Source organism: Thermobia domestica, chromosome 7 (genome assembly GCF_964235325.1).
Source record: "Thermobia domestica chromosome 7, izTheDome1.hap1.1, whole genome shotgun sequence".
Classification (NCBI taxonomy): Eukaryota; Metazoa; Arthropoda; class Insecta; order Zygentoma; family Lepismatidae; genus Thermobia; species Thermobia domestica.
The window spans coordinates 11029606-11049373 of record NC_137460.1 but is presented as its reverse complement, the minus strand read 5'-3'; the positions used below and the strand labels follow the sequence as shown (position 1 = coordinate 11049373).

Here is a 19768-nt window from a genome sequence, read left to right as displayed (position 1 = left end):
AGAATTAATAAAGGAAGAAATTAGCCAGGAATAGTTTCACGTAAAAACTGACCTACTTACTACTGCGAAGAAAGTATTAGGTCACGAAGAGAAACAGCAAGGAAAGAATGGATCACCAAGAAAATTCTTGAATTTATGGAAGAGAGAAACAATTGAAGAATATAAATAACAACGAGGCTTTAAAAAAGTAATATAATAGAATCAGAAAAATCAAATCACTTGAAAATGCAGACTTTCTAAAGAGGAGTGGATGAGACAAAAATGTGAAGAAGCAGAAAATAATATGAATGCGGTAAGAGTAGACGCGACTTATGAGATTAGAAGGAACTTCAAATCAAGAAAACCAAAGAGCAAGATACTAGAAGATAAGATAGGAATACCCATGAATGAAGCTGAAAATGAAGTGAAAACATGGAAGGAACAGTTAGAAAGAGTCTATGGAAACGACAAGAAATTAGAGGAACTAGAAAACATAAGACATTGGGAAGCAGAAGAAGATACAAGAGAAAAGAAGCGTATACAAATTCAATTTGGAAAAGCCTTAGGGCTGAGAAGCCGGAGACGCCAAAAGAAATCATACAAAATGCAAGACAAAAAGTTCAGGACAGTTTGTGTAAATTAATAACAAATATTAATAAACAAGAGAAGGTGATCTAGATTTCCAGAGGAATAAATAGTATCAATCACAGCTGTTGCTAAGAAATAAGAGAATTAGAGAAAGCATGCTTCAAAAATCTTGACAAATTCTGTATAATTCACGGGAAACTGGAAATCAAGACAGAAGAAGTACTAACAGGCGATCATTTTTGGTTTTAGAAATAATACTGAAACAGAGAATCAATACTTACATTAAGAAGATTGATAGAAAAAAAAGATGTGAGTGGGAAAAGCAGCTTACGTAGTGCTTTTGGACTTGTAGAAAGTAATTTGACAATTGCAGAACAGAATGAAGTTTTCGAGATTATGATAAAATCAAGAATAAACTGTAAGGAACAAATAATAATAATAATACATAATCTTTTCAAGTAACAAAGGACGACAATTGAAGTAGAAGAAGAGAGAAAAAACAAACAAAAAAATCATAAAGGAGTCAAGCAAGGATGCTCTCTTTCGCCGAATTTGTTACATTTTGAAGAGGCAATAAAATATTCAAGAATACTGACAACTTAGAAACAACTGTTCACGGACAGAAAATATATATGCTGAGGTTTCCGGACAATATCACGCTATTGGCAGATAGTGAGAAGAAATAGAAGCGGGTATAAATGGAGTACAACACGTGTTTCTCAACAAATTCAATAGGAAGGTCAACAAGAGAAAAACAAAAATTATGAGATGCACAATAATAGAAACAACAATAAAAATGGAGATCAAAGCAGAAGATCCTGATGGAAGAGGTGCAGGAATTCCGTTATTTAGCATTATAGTTGCACACAAGATGTTAAATCCTGAATAACTTAGGCGAAGAAAACAATTGAACAAAAAAAAAAAAAAAAAAAAAAAAAAAAAAAAAAAAAAAAAAAAAGCTTTTAAGCGGAATCATCGACATAAAAATGAAGGAAACACTGATAAAAGCATGAAAGTATGGAGTGTGACGTTGTTTGAATGTGAAGCATGACTCTAGGAAAAGAGGAAAATACAGTCTTCGAGATGTGGTGCTATAGAAAGATGTTGAAAACTTGATGTATGAGGAAAGCATTAAATAACAGAGTCTTGGAAATGATAGGAGAAGAAAAAGGGAGTATGTTGAAAATAGTTTGGGAAAGAATAGATGAGGTGATTTGACTGTTATGAGATAGAAGGAATCACGCTATTAGCAATGGAAGAGATGGCAAAAGGAAAGATATCTAGAGGAAAGCAGTGATTGAAATATAGCGATCTAATGGTACAAGATGTGGGGAAGAAAAGATGCATTGAAATGAAAGTAAATGAGATAGTTTGACATGCTATGAGATGGGAGGAATCACGTTATTAGCAATGGAAGAGATGACAGAATGAAAAATTCCCAGAGGAATTCAAGCCATGTCAAATCAAATCAATGATGTATAACCCTGTTTAAGAAACGTATACACTCCTCTAGTCCTATAATATCAGCTGTATCAATCAAAGACATATTTTTTTCCTTCTCCCACACTGATCATAACCACTGTAATTTAAGTTGTGGGTATAAAATTTTATAGAAAAGGTATGATTTTATGAACATTGTTGTATCTCTTTAGGCATTTTTTTTTATGAAACTAATATCAGAAATTGTTCAGGGATTTATTATGTTGAAAACAAGTAACTATTTCAATTATTATTTCTACATCGTAAGTGTTATTTTTGGAGAACAGGAATTCGGAGGAGTTAAAAAGTTCAAGTACTTGAGATTGACAACAGACAACGAAAATAGAATCAGCGAAACAATTAAAGACAGAGTACAGGTAGGCAATAAGGCTTACTTTAGAAACATCATGTTATTCCGAAAGAAAAAAAGTTATTGTCAAGGAATTCAAGAACTAAAATATATAAGACCCTAGTGAGACCAGTAAAATATGAGAACACAAGATATGATATAGATGAAGTAGAAAAAAAAAAATATAGTTACTATAATCAAAAAAGGAGAGTTTACTATGAATTTCAACAGTTGAAATTGTTTGTTATCTCTATTGAGATAAATTTGGAAGAAAATATTTGTAAATCAAGGTGAAAGTATATGAAGATTATACGAAAGTAATTAATCAAATATGTTAAGTAGCACTACATAAATTCAACACAAGTTATTGTTTCATGATTACCAGATAAAGACAACTATCAACTTTTCCCATAACAACTGAAGATTTGAATTATCGTAGAAATATGTTACACTTCGAAAATCATAATATATTCTTTTAACTCTAAGACTAATTAAACGCGGTTTCTTAGTGTTTTCAAGTGAAAAGCTTCAGCAATTTTTTTTCTTAATTTGTTGGCACTAGGTATGTTCTAAACTTTGTTTATTGTTATGTTTATACAACATCAGTTTGTCCCACCGGTATGAATAGCACGATTTCACTGGCTTAGATTTTCATGATTTTACTGGCTTAATTTAATTTTTTTTCCATAGTTAATGTGTTATTAGAGCCACAAGTGGCTTTTACTTTGCTTTACTTTACCCATAATATAATGTAATAGAGCTAACAGCTGGCAAAAAGTGACAACATTATTATCCTTGCTATACTATACCCTATATACTATAGTATAATACACTATATATAGGGTATTAACAGACGAAAACCATTTTCACGAAGAAATTAAATGTCGACTAAAAGAAGGGAATTCGTGTTATTATTGAGTTAAGAATCTCTTGTCGTTGTGAATTCTGTTTACGAATTTGAAGCTTAAAATATATAAAACGATAATCATGCCTGTTGTTCTGTATGGTTGCGAAACATGGTCGCTTCTCTGAGGGAAGAACGTAGACTGAAAGTATTTGAGAACAAGATCCTAAGACGAATATTCGAACTCAAGAGGAAAGGGAATGGGGAATGGCGGAAACTTCATAACGAGGAACTACACAATTTATGCGGTTTACCAAACATTGTTAGGGTCATCAAATCTAGGAGGATCAAGTGGGTAGGTCATGTAGCTAGAATGGAAGAAAGTAGAAACGCTTTTAAAGTTTTAACTGGAAGACCAATCGGAAATGACCATTAGGAAGACCTAGGCGCAGATGGAAGGATAATATTAAGATGGATCTCGCAGAAATAGGAATACAAAGTAGAAACTGGATCCACTTGGCTAAGGATAGAAATCAGTGGAGAGCTATTGTGAACGCGGCATTGAACCTTCAGGTTCTATAGGCCATAGAGTTAGTTAATATTATACCCAGGTGCTGTGTGGGTAATTCTCAACAAAATAAAATAAACTAAGGATCGTAATGAAGAATTATGCATAAGTATTATGTTCGAACTATTTTGAAATACACTAAGACGTAATGCATTTTTATAAGGGTCTTGATTAATTTCACTCTGTACAGATTTTCTTTCCTCCGACCTTTTCATTCAATCATATTGAAACCAACTCCGCAGGACTTTTTAAAGATTTATCTTTAAATTTTGCGTCTAGGGACTTCGTGTGAAACTGTTCAATAAAGATAACCCAAGACTAGGAGTTTGAGCTCTGGGTCAAATTAATGAAGAAAGAGAAACATGTTAGAAACAAGTATTAATTGTATCGCTTAGTAAACTTGTTTTAAATTCTCTCACAATATAGTCCAAATATATTATTATTATTATTATTATTATTATTATTATTATTATTATTATTATTATTATTATTATTATTATTATTATTATTATTATTATTATTATTATTATTATTATTATTTTGTCTTTCTAGGCTCCATCCATAAGTTAATTAGCACACTGTTACAGCACACTGGAAATTTCTGTGAAATAAGTTATATAATGTTCTAAGTATTTTGTTTATTTATTTATTTATTTATTTATTTATTTGTTGAAAAATTTAGAACCAAATCTGTCTGAACGGAATGAAGGAAATGCTTAGCAGCAAATTCAACATGATCAACGAAAGTAAGAAAAGTATGTGTTGCTTAAGAAACGAAATGAAAAGAATAATGAAGATCAAAACAACGAGATCAACTGGTGAAAGAAATAGAGCAATTCTGTTACTTAAGAAGTACGATTACACTAATAATAAAGAAAGTACGAGTAAAATCCGGAATAGCTCAATCGAAGGAAGCATTTGAAGAAAACCAAAGACTTCTGATCGAAACAGAACTGAAGAAAAATCTGATGACAGCACATGAATCGAATGTGGCATTGTATGAATGTGAAACATGAAATTTAGAATAAGAAGAAAGTCTCGGAATGTTGAGAACTAGGTTTCAAAATGTGAAACTATGGCAGAATGGTAAAAATTATATGGATGGGAAAGAAATCTAATGAAAGAGTTGAAGTGGTCGGAGTTAAATGAAATATACTGAAGGTGATTTTGTAGGAAATGCCACAGAAAGATATGGGTTGATAAGGAATCGAATGCTGAAATGATAGAAGTAAATTTTTGATCTTGGAAATAACTCTCTTCAACTCTTTCAGTTTTATGTCCCATGGTTATGCTGGTTAGGCTAAAGGAGACGGTGATGATGAAAAATGAATAAAATGGTGGAATGAAAAAAGTGGGAGAAAACGGGAGAACCCCGAGAAAACCCACGAGCACGGTGTTTGTCCACCGCAAAGTCCACACGGCACGAGCTAGGATCGAACCAGGGACCCCAAGCACCGCTGGTGAACGCTCTACCACTGAGCCACCGTGCCCGCTGATTTTGCAAAGAAAAGATAGGATGATCGAACATACTATGAAACATCAAAGAAGTAAACTATTGACTATGGAGGGAGTGGCAGAAAAAAAAGCAAGAATGAAATATACTGGCCAAGTAATACAAGATACAAGTATGAAAAATCGAAAGGAAGTAAAATACCTGGCTCAGAATAGAGAAGTACATAAGGTTGTGTCAAATCAATCGAGAGATTGCTGATTTCAATTAAGATAAACTGAATAAGCATACAATTTATGTAATAATCACAAAATATACGTAATAATCACATTTACATTAAGATTAATATATGCAAAAAGGAATTTAAGAATACTAACTGCATCTTCAATAAAGTTTTTACAAACAGAAAAAAAAAACTTTACCAGTAATTAAATAAAGAGCTACAATACACAAATTCGATAATTTTAATTCTATATCCTATTAGCAATAATAGTTTTAAAATAACTTCACTTTTTTTTCAATTATCTCTAATAACGTAACTATAATATACTTTCAGGCATTAGATTCTTCTAATGGCTAACTCTAACAACGCAATAAAATAATAATTTTGTCATGAATCTGAAATAAACACACAAATATACTACTAATCATTTAAAATCGTAGTACATCTATCTTTGTCAATATACGAAGAAAAATAATCTGTACTTAGAACATAAGTAATAGTAACTTCATCTTTAAAAATGTAAATGAATAGGAAAGATTTGTGTACAACAGAATAAAAAAATTAGAATATATATATATATATATATATATATATATATATATATATATATATATATATATATATATATATACAATATTCTTACAGATAGCCTTGAAAGGTTACAGAACAATTATATTGAATGATACTACTTAATTTTCTAGATGTGTTTAAAATATTTTGAACTTTCATTGCTAAAGCAATCACAGAACGTTAAGATGAAATACAGTTTAACTTTCTTGATTTAATTTTACTGCCGTTTTAGGAATATAATACTAAGCGCATAGCTCTATATGATTACATCTTAAGTTATAAATTATATGGTCATTAATAAATTATTCTTTTTATAGTTTATACCTTCAAACATTATCCTATAAAGATTTTTTCAATATACATTTTTTTTTGAAAACGCTAAATCATAGATTCTCGTACACTAGTTTTACTTTCTTCTTAAACACGAAAATAGTTTTCCTATTTTGTTTTTTGAACTATTTGTTCAAATGCTGATTTAATTATGCTTACTAATAATTCGTTGCAAAGTATGACAATAGTGTACAAATCATATACAATTTATATCTAAAACATCAGTTATAAAAGGGAATAACTTGGAGTACGTACTACAGCATTCCAATGGCTTAAAAAATCCACATTTTTAATGGCATTAAAACAAAAAACTAACATGAATTTCATCTTATGTCAATCCAAATCCAGTCACAATTAAGCTCTTCTATATATTTTCAACGATTATTGACCTATTTACATATCCACACAATACAAAACACAGACAATGAAGTAATAAGAGCATTAGTTTTTCATATTATTAATACTAGAATAGTAAATAAATAAAACTAATTACCTTCCTAGTAAAATACATCATAACAATAAAAGCTGTTATGAAATATTATTACATTTCACTTCTTTAATAAAATTTCACGATAATAACGCGTTACTTCTTACTATTTGAGGCGAAAAACATAAAATGTAACATTTTATACTTAATGAACAGATCTGTAAATTTAAATTCACAAAACGTTTCATACAATACACTGGGTATATGTTTTCACAAAACTTCATTTGTTTGCATCTAATTGAAACATGCTATATTTAATACTAACTAAAATCAGAATTGATGCTACTAATGCAATGTTTCAGGATTTTTGTTCTTTTATGGGATACTTTAAAATACTTTGTCCGATAATTTAGCAATAAAATACATTTTTATTCTTTCTTTTTTCCTAATGGTGTATTCACTTTCCATTGTAAGACTTATCTCAAAGTAATATTAGATATAAGTAACAAGATATGCACAAATATAGGCGTCTCTAACATATTATTTGGATATTTCGCTAATAGTACACTTTTGAAAGGATAAAAAGTAAAAGGAAACAGGATAAAATTTTAGAGAAGTAAATCAGAAATATTTTTCTTCCTTAATAAAACGATAGTTTATATAATAGATAAGCGATAATCACTGAATTTTTTTTCGGTGATAGGTAACGGTGTATATATATAAATATATATACAAGGTGTTTCAAAACAACACCGATAACGTTTGGAAAGTGATTTCTGACACCAAGATATGACAAAAAGTATAGAACAATCTATCGGTATGGGTGCACAAATGCTTCCTTTCGCTGTTATAGGCTGCCGAAAACATGAAAAAATGAACTTTAAAGGTTCATAGTTCCAATACTATTGGACCTACCGTAGTCGAGTCAAGACTTCACTTAGGAACTAGTATGCGCTCTATCCAAATATCTATGTTTCAGAACCCTGCAGTGCTTCCGTAATAATTTTAACAGAGCTAGTTGGTAAATATTTCAAATTATGTCAGTAACCAAACTACCTCTATGAAAATTGTTGCGTGAGTGCCGCAGGATTCTGAATAATGTATTTTTGGATATCTCGCACATATTAGTTCTTAAGTGAAGACTTGGCCCGACTACGGTAGGTGCCGTAGTATTTGAGCTATGGATCTTTTAAAGTTCATTTTCTCATGTTTTCGGCAGCCTATAACTTAAAAGTGACAGATTCCTGCACCGAGGTTGGTCTACACTTTTTGTCTTATTTTGGTGTCAAGAATCACCTCCCAAACGTTGTCGGTATTGTTTTGAAACACAATGTATATATAATTCATCTAGGAAAAAATTATTTTTAGAAATTATCATATAAGAAATAAATTCATACATTGGTTTGGTGAAGCTTGTATTATACTCATTTAGCATCTATTGTAAAGTATAGGCATGAAATGTCTTCTTTATTAGGATATGAACGCAGGCATACTGACACATTCACTGCTTTTTTAAAAAATGGAATATCATGTTGGGCAAAACATATTTTTTTTTATAAAAAATAAATACGAACGGAAAAAAGTTCCTTTCTATAAATGAGTTGCTTAACACTGGTCAAAAATTCATCTAACTGTATATGGAAAATGTGATTGCAACGGATATGATAATAATAGTAGTACCTAAAGTAGGTGCAAATGTGTTCTCTATATTAATATCCTTAAAACACAGATTACCTGCGTTTTCCTACGATGTCTATATATACTATGAAGTATAATATTATGTGAATGTTCATATACATATAATGGAGTGAAAGGAAGCTATTTCAATGCATTATTACTTTTCTATATGTGCAAAATAAAAAAAAACACACAAAAGTCGACAACAATTACTATTTTACGTACATAGTAGTACTTTGGGTTCAAAGTTAATCAGCACAGATGAATAATGGACAAATTTAAGGTTTTTTTTTTCTTTCTTGCATGACCACTGAAACTTGATTGAAATTGATTCACAAAACTGGCTTAAAACTTACGTTCGTAGGCACGATTGTACGGTAGAAAGACATTTTTTTCAAAAAAAGAATTTATCACACGACTTTTGGGTATGAAGCCTTTTGATCTAGGCATAAATTTTCGAATAAGTATTAATAGTTCATAAATTGATTACAATTCCGTTTTGAAAGTAGTTGATAGATTTTCTTTTGTCCAAATGGAAAGAGTAACGGTAGAAAACAAAATGAACATTGCAAACATCAAAATTGGTACAGTTTTATTTGTATGCTATATTTTGAATGTAATCAATATTAACTTTTCCTATTAGCTTTGTATTCTATTCTAATTTTAATATTTAAACGAAACTTTAAGGAGAAAAATTTAGAAGATTAGGTGTTTAGAAATAGGAACCGCAGGGAAATTCCACGTACCCCATGCCGTAAGCGTCGGTGGATCACCGATGGGCAACTAGCGACACCTCGTCAAAAATTGGTGGCCCTGCAGCGCCGATCCGCGGTGGCTCCACTTCCGTTTTGAAAATTATACCACCAGTTGCCCACTTGTGACAGAGACGAGACGAAACGCTAATAACCACAAAATTACTCCTGCAAAATATGTTAAATCGCCTATATGCGTGATTTGTTTACATTAAAGTGAGCCTCAAAAACACAAAAAAGTACCCAGGGATGGGCGTGAATCCCCAATCTTATGATTACTAGGCACGTGTCCTTCCGATTTCACCACGGAACCGATGAAAAAAACGTAGCTTATAGACGGATAAATCGTTGAGATCTTTTTAATTTGGACAATCAGAGTGCTCCTTTAACCGTATAAATTCGACGATAACCGCTTGGGATAAGATAAAATGCGTTCGCCCTGTAATTTTGCAACAAAATGACGAGCGTCTACTTACTTTGCTTCATAGTTCTTCCATATTCACTTTCTAATGATCGGCGACAGTTGCCATCTAAATTCATACAATAGTACGTACTCATATCAAGATTTTTTACTTCATGATGTAGAGGCAGGGGTTACTTTTAACGTCCGGAACTCACTTTAGGAACAATTCGTCAGGAAAAAATAATATGTAATAATAACCGCATGTATATGACTGGCGATAGTTCGTGTTGGTCCCTTAGCAATTCTCCACGACGGATCAAAGGAGCGCGGACCAAAATGAAGTCCTCGCTGCTACGTGGTGGTAATTTCAACATCCCGACTCTATATATGTGTTTCGACTCGACGAAACTCTGCCGCCAGTGGTACACTAACGGCAATCCTTCGAAGCGCAGCTATATCCACGATTGACTTTACCGGCAAGTGGACCACTAGATGTTGGTGACGTTTACGGCATGAGGCAGTTATCTTTCAAGTTTAACAATAAATTTCTTTAATATTATAATATTTTTATATTCTTATGGAAACAGTAAAGGGATGAAGGTGTTACCTATTACATCACTAAATTTTTCATCCAGAACATCGTTCAGGATTTTATCGAGGGGTTGTACTCTAATTAGTATTTGAACCTGCGATCATATTCATACAGCGCTTTAGCAACAGTATAGAATGAGACCATTTCTTTCTTCTTATCTCTCTCTCTGATCCATCTTCGTTTTAGATAAGAAGGAAAGACAATAAATACAAGTGAACAGTCCAAGAATGAAAGAGAAAAGTGAGAAACTGCGAGATCAATCACACACATACATTTCTATTAATGTATGATTCATTGGATAGGATCAAAGTGCGAACTGAAAACTTTCATTCTACTATCGAGTCTTTGTTTACCCTTAAACGAGTAAATAATTTCACATTTATTATCCCAAAATTCCTTAACACGAAAACTAAGTTGAATATAGCTTAAAATCAGGGTCGAATTTGAAAAGTTGGTAATTTTTTGCTTTTTTTTTCGGTACCGCTTAATATTATATTTCACTATTTAAAAATAGTCAATGAAAAATACTATGAGATATGCTATAGGGTTAACCGTTTTTACAATATGCGACAAGAAATGGTATCGTGTAGAACAACTTTTCAAATTACCGTAGTCTTGAAATTTGTGATATACGTTTAGATATTATACATAAACCCATATTTATGAAAGAAATAGAAAAGAACACGAAAAATTCGTACTTATGACTCTAGAGAAATAAAGGAACATAAAGTCTTAAATTATTAATTAATTATTTGAATAATTTAATATTAGTTAACTATTTCGGGATATTCATTTTTCTCGAAATACATTAATAATATTTTAAAATCCTTAATTACATTTCCAAGTCACATCAACAATAACTGGAAGTTTATATTTGTTTTATATGCAATGATCCAGTACAAACATTTAACTTTAAAAAAAATTTAAAATTAAAATTAATAACTAAATACTTTTAGATATTAAGCTATGTCTGTTTCATAATTATGGATCTGATAGTTTTTTTTTTTTTTTTTACTTGTTCTCACTCAAAAGCATGCGGTAATAATTTATTCTAATGCTTCATTAAAAAAAAATTAAGTTTATTTAATAATAAAATCTACATGCACTGGTAATATGTTATTACACAAACTATGTATATATACCACAAGCGTTAGGGAAAAAATAATTATTAATTTATTTTTAAGTTTCATTCAAGTATATTATTCAAATGTAGGCATTCAAATAAATAAAAAAAAAATGAACTTAATGCAATCATAATTTCGTGTACTATAAGGAAATAAAGACTGTATTTATCTTGTTCTCAATCCTCAAAAATCAATCTATTTACGTGCATGTTAGGGTTTGATGTTTTAAAAATAGATTCAACATGCATTTATGCGCTTGAAAGCTATCAGTCGCAAACTATACACGATTTGTAAAATATCTATTTAAGAAAACATCTGTTGTTAAATCATCAAACTAAATTATTTGAATATATTTCTGTATGTTGTATATATTTTTTTTTTTTGTTTATTCTAATTTATAGTAACTATGAACAAAACCACCGAAAAATGAAACTAAATATGTGGAAAGATAATACTTTCCCAGTTAAATCACATGTGTGTAACTAGTTATAATTGCACAACTTAGAAAAAAATCTCTAATTTATTGATATACAACTTTGTATTTGAAAAATGTGTATATATATATATATGGAAATCAGTTGAAAATATCAAAATATTAATATTACGCATACACAGGGTGTTACATAAATGTGTCACAACATTTCGGAAACAGATTCCTCACATTCAAATAAGAAAAAAAAGTTAATATGGACATGTTCTCAAAAGTGGATAGTTTCCAATTTATAGGGTACCTAAAACGTGAAATAAGTGAACTTTAAAAGTTCATAGCTTCACTGTTATGGGACCTATCATAGTCGGGTCAAGACATCACTCGGGAACTAGTATGTGAACTATCCAAATATCCATGTTTAAGAATACTCCAGTATTTGTACACCAATTTTTAGAGAGGTAGATGGAGACTGATCAAGTACTCCAAAACAACCTCTCTAAAAATGATAGTGCAAGTACCGGAGGTTCTGAAGGTACTGTATTGTATTTCCTATTCAGACTATTGGAGAGATGAAATGTGAGTTTGTATTTGATTGATTTTTTTTTTTTTTTGTCTTATGATCGATTGCTAAATCCGATCTGGAACAATAAGTTAGTAGACTTACGTGATAATAAGATGTTAAGTAATTATACTACACAAGTAAAGAATTTTTCTCAAGAGATTAAATTCCTGTAAATTATAGTAGTAATATTCTTTGTACTAAAATCTGTTTTTACAACTGCATGTTAGGATTATGTATTGAAGCAAAAATAAAGTGACAACAGGAAATATTGTTGATCAAAGTTAACTTGCTCAAGGGAAATACTGTGTTACACACTGAGAATATCTATATATGAACAGACAAGAGAATAGAAATCAAGGAGATGAATATATATAATATAGTATACGTAATGTAATGACATATTCACGACAAATTAGTAAAACATCATATTTACAAAGGAAGAACATATTAGGATTTTAAAGGAAAACATAGACGGTTTTGTGTGCTATTTGAAACATTAAATAGAAACCCTGGTAAAACAATTTTCCGTTTCAAAAAATCTGAAGTAAATATGATATTTTTTGAACATAACATTTTCACATGATTGTTTTACTTAGCCTATATATAATTAGAGACAAGGAACTAGAAGAATACTTTGAAATTCAATTTGAAATTTTTAAAGTAGTGAAAATAAGATAGATTCAGAAAACAAGTTATTTCATTTCTACCCTATTTGAATTCTATTAAGATCTAATCAAGTTGAATTTGAATAAAACAGTTTCTAGTTGCAATACGTGAAATGTATTAAACCAAAATATAATGAGTAATGATGAAGAGTATTGTTATTGTGTGTGATGTGTTAAGAAATGCAAATGTAAAATTAATTGTAATGCAATCACAATTTATTTGTACTCAATTGGCTCAAATTAGCTAATTAACAAAACGGAAACGAAAACCAAAACAATTTCGTGCAGAATTAGAAACTTATCATTATTATAAATGTTTATTCAGGCTGGAGTAGATATTCAATGATTTTATTTGCACTACTGCATAATCGAGTTTTATTGCAGACATATGTAAAAAAAAAAAAGTCATATCCTGCTCCTTAGCATCAAATAAGTCAGCTCATTGAAAAATAATATAAACTACCTAATTTGCTTCAGGCTGTTAGTGCTACATATGCGTCCCTATGCATGCATTTTGAACTGTACCAATTTATTACAAACCGTTCTTGTGCATTAATATATATATGTAAGAGATATCAGCATATGCTCAAACACTATATGTTTTATTGATATTTATTATATGTACTATACTTATATTGGATATTATTTGTAAAAATTTGTTATTTTACGTATTAGCTATGTAGCATTTTGTAGTTTAACATGCAAATGCACTAATCTCCTACTTAATACGATGTGATAGAAGACAAACATTCTTTCATACTATTATCTAATTGAATTAAATATATATATATATATCAAACTGGACGGATTTTAAATACTTTTTTTTTTTTTTTAAAAAAATAATATTTGCATACAAAAGAATTCTTTGAAGTTATACTGCTACAAGCTTTAGCAATTAATTCGGTGGCTTCTACAATATGTATTTATGCTATAATTAGTACAAGTTAGTGCATACTAGTTAGTTAGCGCATTTTTAAGACAAGAATCATTAAGCACATACAGCATAACTTCATAGAATTCTAAATAAAGTACTGCATATTTATAGATAAAGATATGGATTATCCATATATTTGGGAAAAATTAAACAACAATCACCTTAAATCCAAACGCCATTAGTTTTAATATACATTCTAGCAGAAAAAGTATGGTGAAGACTGAGTTCATTACGCTTAAGATATCTAAAAACAGGTCTGGAGCCTCATCATACTTTAAAGTGGTTTACGTAAAGTAGTTTAGTTCCAGGCAGGCAGATGGATTGGTGAAAATGTAGTGCCAGTCGGGTGACATTTTGTTTGCAGACGAAACATGGTTTTATTCCAGGTGGTTCATTGATTCATTGAAGTTCACGGCAAAAAGGAGAAGAAAAAAAAAGAAGATAACTTAAGGTTACATCCAAACCTGAACAACATAAATTATGTGGGGGAAGAACTAGTCAGGGGAATGTCGAGCAAATCGTTCTGAATAATCACCACGTAAAAATAAGTTTTTTTTACAGAATTATTATCACTTACCTAACAAGAATACAAATAAAACTATGAGAATCCAAGCAAATGAAAAAAAATAATAGTAATAATAATAATAAGATACACTACCCAAACACAGGCAAAAAAATGTGTGAACCCAACCGTGAGTCACACGGATTACCAAGGATATAGTCAGATATGCTCCATCTTGTTTAAAAAAAAAAGGTAGAAGTAACACTCATAAACCACAAAACTACAACATTAGTGTCAATTTGTCCATCTATAAGAACATACTAATAACTTTTTATTTATTTACTGTTTTTTTGTAAGCAAGATGTGCATATATGACACATATTGAAAGGTTAATGTCCAATTGTGAGTCCTATATTTTGCAGCTGAATCTTTTATTTTTTTTGCTGTAAAGGAAAAATATAAGCTTATCAGTGGTCCAAAACTAAGAGGACAATTTAAAAAAAAAAAAACACTGGGGCCCAAACTGAGTGTGCATATCTCGTTCATTTTTTTCTTTTACACAATGTAATTTTATGCAGCAAGCATGAACTACTAGTTATCGAGTGCAATCATTACTAGCATGCAACCATTCCAATCATTCAAGTTTGTTCTTATTTTTGTACACAAGCAAACATGCAAGGGAATACTAATAGCAGACCATTTTTTTGATTGAATATCTCAGCAGGCACAGAAAAAAAAAGGAACTTGCATCATTCTCAATCAAGAAAGCATTCTCTTTTTATTTTTGCGTGCAAGAAACATTCAAAGCATTCTCACAGCATGCAGATTATGCTATGTTCCACAACAATGGCCCAAGGGCCAGAGTAGGGAGGGTTGAGGGTAAACCGGTAAAAAAAAAAAATACTAATGTTCTAGCAAAATAATGCTTTTTTGCCAAGTCCACACAGGGTTTCAAAGAGTCGGGCATTATCAATAGATAGGACATAGATTATACTTGACCTGTAACGAGGCCAGAAGGAGTTAAAAAAATCACGTTTTTTTTAAAACAAAAAGAAGGAATCACAATTATAGTTCCAGTATAGATTTCTGTCTCAATCTGTAGATGACTTTTTTTCTCATATGTTGATCTAAAAAAAAGTATGGAAAAAAAGTACAGTACATTTTTTCCCGTTGTTTCTTTGTGTTTTTATTTTCTAAACAAATATGAACCAGAATCCTTGATATTATTTGAGAGTGCACTCATTGGCAGTTTATTTTATCAGAACAAAAAAAAAAGTCATTTGAAAGGGAAGCCATCTGGTTGCTGAGGCAACCACTCCTTACCCTGACTCCAAATGCGATCACCTTGAGCATACATTCAATGGTAAACAGGGCTGTGAAGGCTGTATTCATGTAGTGTAGCGTCTTCTTGTATAAGACGCTTTGGTTGTGATACTAGAAGTGAGGCCAAAAAAACACAAAACACACACAAAAATCAGTATTCAACATTGAATCAGGACAAACCTTAACACTAACACAGGGAAAAAAATTAAGTTAACATAAAAAACCAAGGCCAATTGTTTTAGTAATTCAATTAACATTCTGTTCCTTACTCCAACAATAATAAGTTGTTTTCTTCTTTAAAAAGTGTAAAAAGCAAATAACTTTCATATTCTCAAAATATACAATTGTTCTGTACAAGCAAAATAAAATATTCTTAAAGTAAGTACTTAGTTTTATTTACTGCATCTAATATTTAATGTAACTTTACCTATACTATTTCTGTGTTTCCTAAGCAGATCTTAGTAGCTCATATGCAAATTGCCGCGCTCTTAGTTTCATCTTGTGTACACGGTAAAAAAAAAAAAAAAAAAAAAAAAAAAAAAAAAAAAAAAAAAAAAAAAAAATGAGAGAGAGAGACTGAACATTTGATATTGTAGTAACGTATATTTCTTGGACTTGAACGCTCAGGGACCGTCAACACGAAATACTGCAGAATGAAATTCTAAGAGGTAATGGCTTGCATGTAAGTTGCCCAGATTTGCTGAGGAAGATGTCAAGGAGCACCGAAACAGTACAGCTAATAGTATACTAACTATTAAATGCAGTAAATAAAATAATAAGTTCTTTTAAGGTAGTTTAGCAGAAAGATACACCATACACAAAATCAAAACTAAATATCCTACTCCTTTTCGGTTGTGAAACCACTATCAAGCGACTGAAAGGAAACCAGTTTAGCACAAGAGAAAGCACGTACAAAATACTTTCATACATATCTGTCGTGACATTTAAATCGAGAGTAACCAGGTCAATACACTAAGAGGAACTATTATTTCGATTGATTTCCTTCTAGATAGACCTTGTTACACTTCTATCTTCGATCTCATCCTTATCATCATGATAAACTGACAAAAGGCTTATCACATTCTTCCCTACTGTTAAGTTTTTATTCTCCATTCTCGCTTCATAGTAGGTTTAATGACCGAAAGCATTATGCTTTTTCATTTTAGATTTGTGTATAAACATTGTTTTCTCTCTGAAATATGTTCTTACATTTTATTTTACTTGTACTTGCTCGTGTTAGACTTTATATTTCTATTCACCTATTTATAAAGTCTAATATTATGTTAAAAAAAAAAAAAAACCTTCATTAATCTTTAACTTTGTTAATTGAATTACCAGATACTGGCACTAGGATCTGCGGAATATTACATAATTGGGTAATGTTTGCTCCCTTGGTTTGACTCGAAAATAAAGGATTCGGCCAGTCAACTCTCAAAATAATATAATGCTTAATATATATTATATCTATCTATCTATATATATACTGTATATATTCATATTATTATTATTATTATTAACTTTCTCTATACCCGTTAAAACAGTATCATAACTACTGAAAAATTACCATTATATATATATATATAATGTTTTGTAAGTAATGTAATTAAATATACAAAGGTTGACTGCCTATCCTTATTGATATGCTGTACAAAAGTGGAATGTAAAACAATGACCATTGGATAAATTTGAAAGAAATATATGAAAACTATCTGAAATTCTTAAAATATGTATATGATTTGTGACTTTACAAGAATGATATGTAATTAAAAAAAGGTAAATGAACTTTTTCTTTCATTTATGGGTGATTGGAGGTAGTTTTAATAATTTATATTCAATAATCACAATTTTAAATGCGTAAAACTTTTCATTTCTTTAAAAAATATTTTTTTTCTTATTCATCTGGAAGAAACTCTTAGGATGGATATGAAATTTGATTTTAGATCATTATATCTGTTGACTAAATTCTGAACTGATGCTTCTCTGTTGAACTAGTATATAAAAAAATATTATATTAAAGTACGAGGGACTTCCACAAAATAAGTATGCTAGGGGCTATCGCGGGCAGAGAGAATTTATTATTGCTATGTTGGTCACACTACCATGTAGCTTAGCTCCTAACCCTTTTCAGAGAGCCCAATCACGCATCAGTACGACAAAAACTGTGGCTACAGCAACGTCTCTCGTGAAAGATGTCGTTAAAGTCTGCCGCCAAGTGCGAGGTTCGCGGCGTTATCCGTTATCTCGTTGTGAAGGGAAAACCTTCGTCTGAAGTTTTTAACCATAAAAAAAATTGAAAAGGCTAATTCAGAACAAGATGAGGGGGTTGCTGATGAAGGGAGTCTGCTTTCTGCAAGACAATACCAGACCGCATACGGCCAATGCAACAAAGCAACATTTAGAGTCATTCGGATGGGATATTTTGAACCATTCCGTGCATTCTCCTGACCTGGCGCCTTCACAATATCATCTGTTCACCTCTCTGAAGATGTATATGGGTGGGAAAAAAATTTCAACTGACGAGGAAGTGAAGGTGAACGTGAAAAATTTGGTACAACAGGTTTCAGTAGACTTTTTTGACCAAGGCATAAAAAAAATGATTCCTCGTCTCATTGAATGCATCGATAGTGATGGCGACTTCGTGAAAAAGTAGTTCGCATATGTACTGATGCAAAAATTTTGTTTTAAATACATTTTTTGAAACCTACAAAAATCTAGTACACTTATTTTCTGGATGTGCCTCGTACGGTATTATAGTGACTATTAACGAAAAGAAAGATACAAAAAGATAAAGTAAACAAACGTCGGAATACACACACAAACACACAAAATGGTGTCCTGATGTCAAATACGATGCTATTGCCATCAAATTATGTTTGTTTTTTGCCTGAAAATACTTCTTGAACTTTTTTACGTTATGGTACAAACTGTTATTTTACAAGATAGTAGTAATGCTTTCTAAAGCATTACTACCATTATTGAAATAACACAGAAATGCTACTGTCAGTGTATAAAGTATATTTTTGAACATTGATTTCAAATTTTGTCGCTGTTTCAATCAATGGTTTATATTGAAATTAGGAAAGTTACATTTTTCACCACATACTAAACAGCACTATGTCCTTGACAATGGCTAATGTAAATTAATACTTTACATCTACAAGATAGAAGTAAACTATTCTGCGTAATGGGGTTAAGTCTTAAAAGAAGAAAGAATAAATACAATAATAATAGATAAATACCTACATTAGAAGTATTAGAAGTCTACTAACATTTGAAAATAATAGATTACTATGCCTAATATTTAATATTCGAAGTCTAATTCTAGATAAAGTGAAAGAAGTATCGTGCAAATAAAATAATGGGAGAAATTTTAGCAGACTAAAATTGGTAACCTGAAGTAGAATAATTTCGATTTTCTTCTAACCATGAACGCTACCAATATATCTTTTTTTTTTTCGTTCTCTTTTCCCACTAGTTTAAGAAAAATCAAATCACTTGACGTAATAACTCGATTTGTGGGTCTGAGCCGCTCCAACACCATCTGTTAGCGACTGGCGGAACTACGTGCAGGTTAGCGACAAGACGTGGCCAACGCGCTACGTCACCCTATTGCTAACCGGCGTGTCGGGAGCTTCCTAGACCTAGTGACTGTCATGTCTTTTATTCACGTGACTCCTCAGTTTGCCTCACGACGCTGGGTAGAAGCAGAAAATTGTGAAAGCACCGACCGGGAATCGATACCCGGAACCACGCGGACATGAATCCAACACTCTAACCACAAGACTACGGTTTTTCTATTTTAGTATATATTGTCCGAACTCATGAGGGAGAGAGGTTAGATTAATTAGTTGTTGTTTATAACTAATATTTGGTAACATTCTTTAGTTAAATAAAAATAGAATGTATCTGATATTTGATAATATATAAACAGTGATGTAAGGTGGAAAATTTTCCACTAAATTTTTCCAAAAAAATTTTCCGTTCTAAACAAATATCA

At 31.0% G+C, this 19768-nt stretch overlaps 1 protein-coding gene across 15 annotated transcripts in view; it reads right to left on the bottom strand.

The window, feature by feature from the left end:
• cac (calcium voltage-gated channel subunit cacophony) overlaps nt 1–19768 on the bottom strand; it is a 1271727-nt gene that overhangs the window by 151613 nt on the left and 1100346 nt on the right. For 14 of the 15 annotated variants that reach the window (XM_081764099.1, XM_081764105.1, XM_081764112.1 and 11 more), the window contains one exon: nt 15772–15882. In XM_081764099.1, the coding sequence (XP_081620225.1) occupies nt 15772–15882 (111 nt within the window). Of the gene's footprint in view, nt 1–14107; nt 14219–15771; nt 15883–19768 lie in introns of all 15 variants that reach the window. The other variant, XM_081764100.1, reaches the window with a different exon arrangement.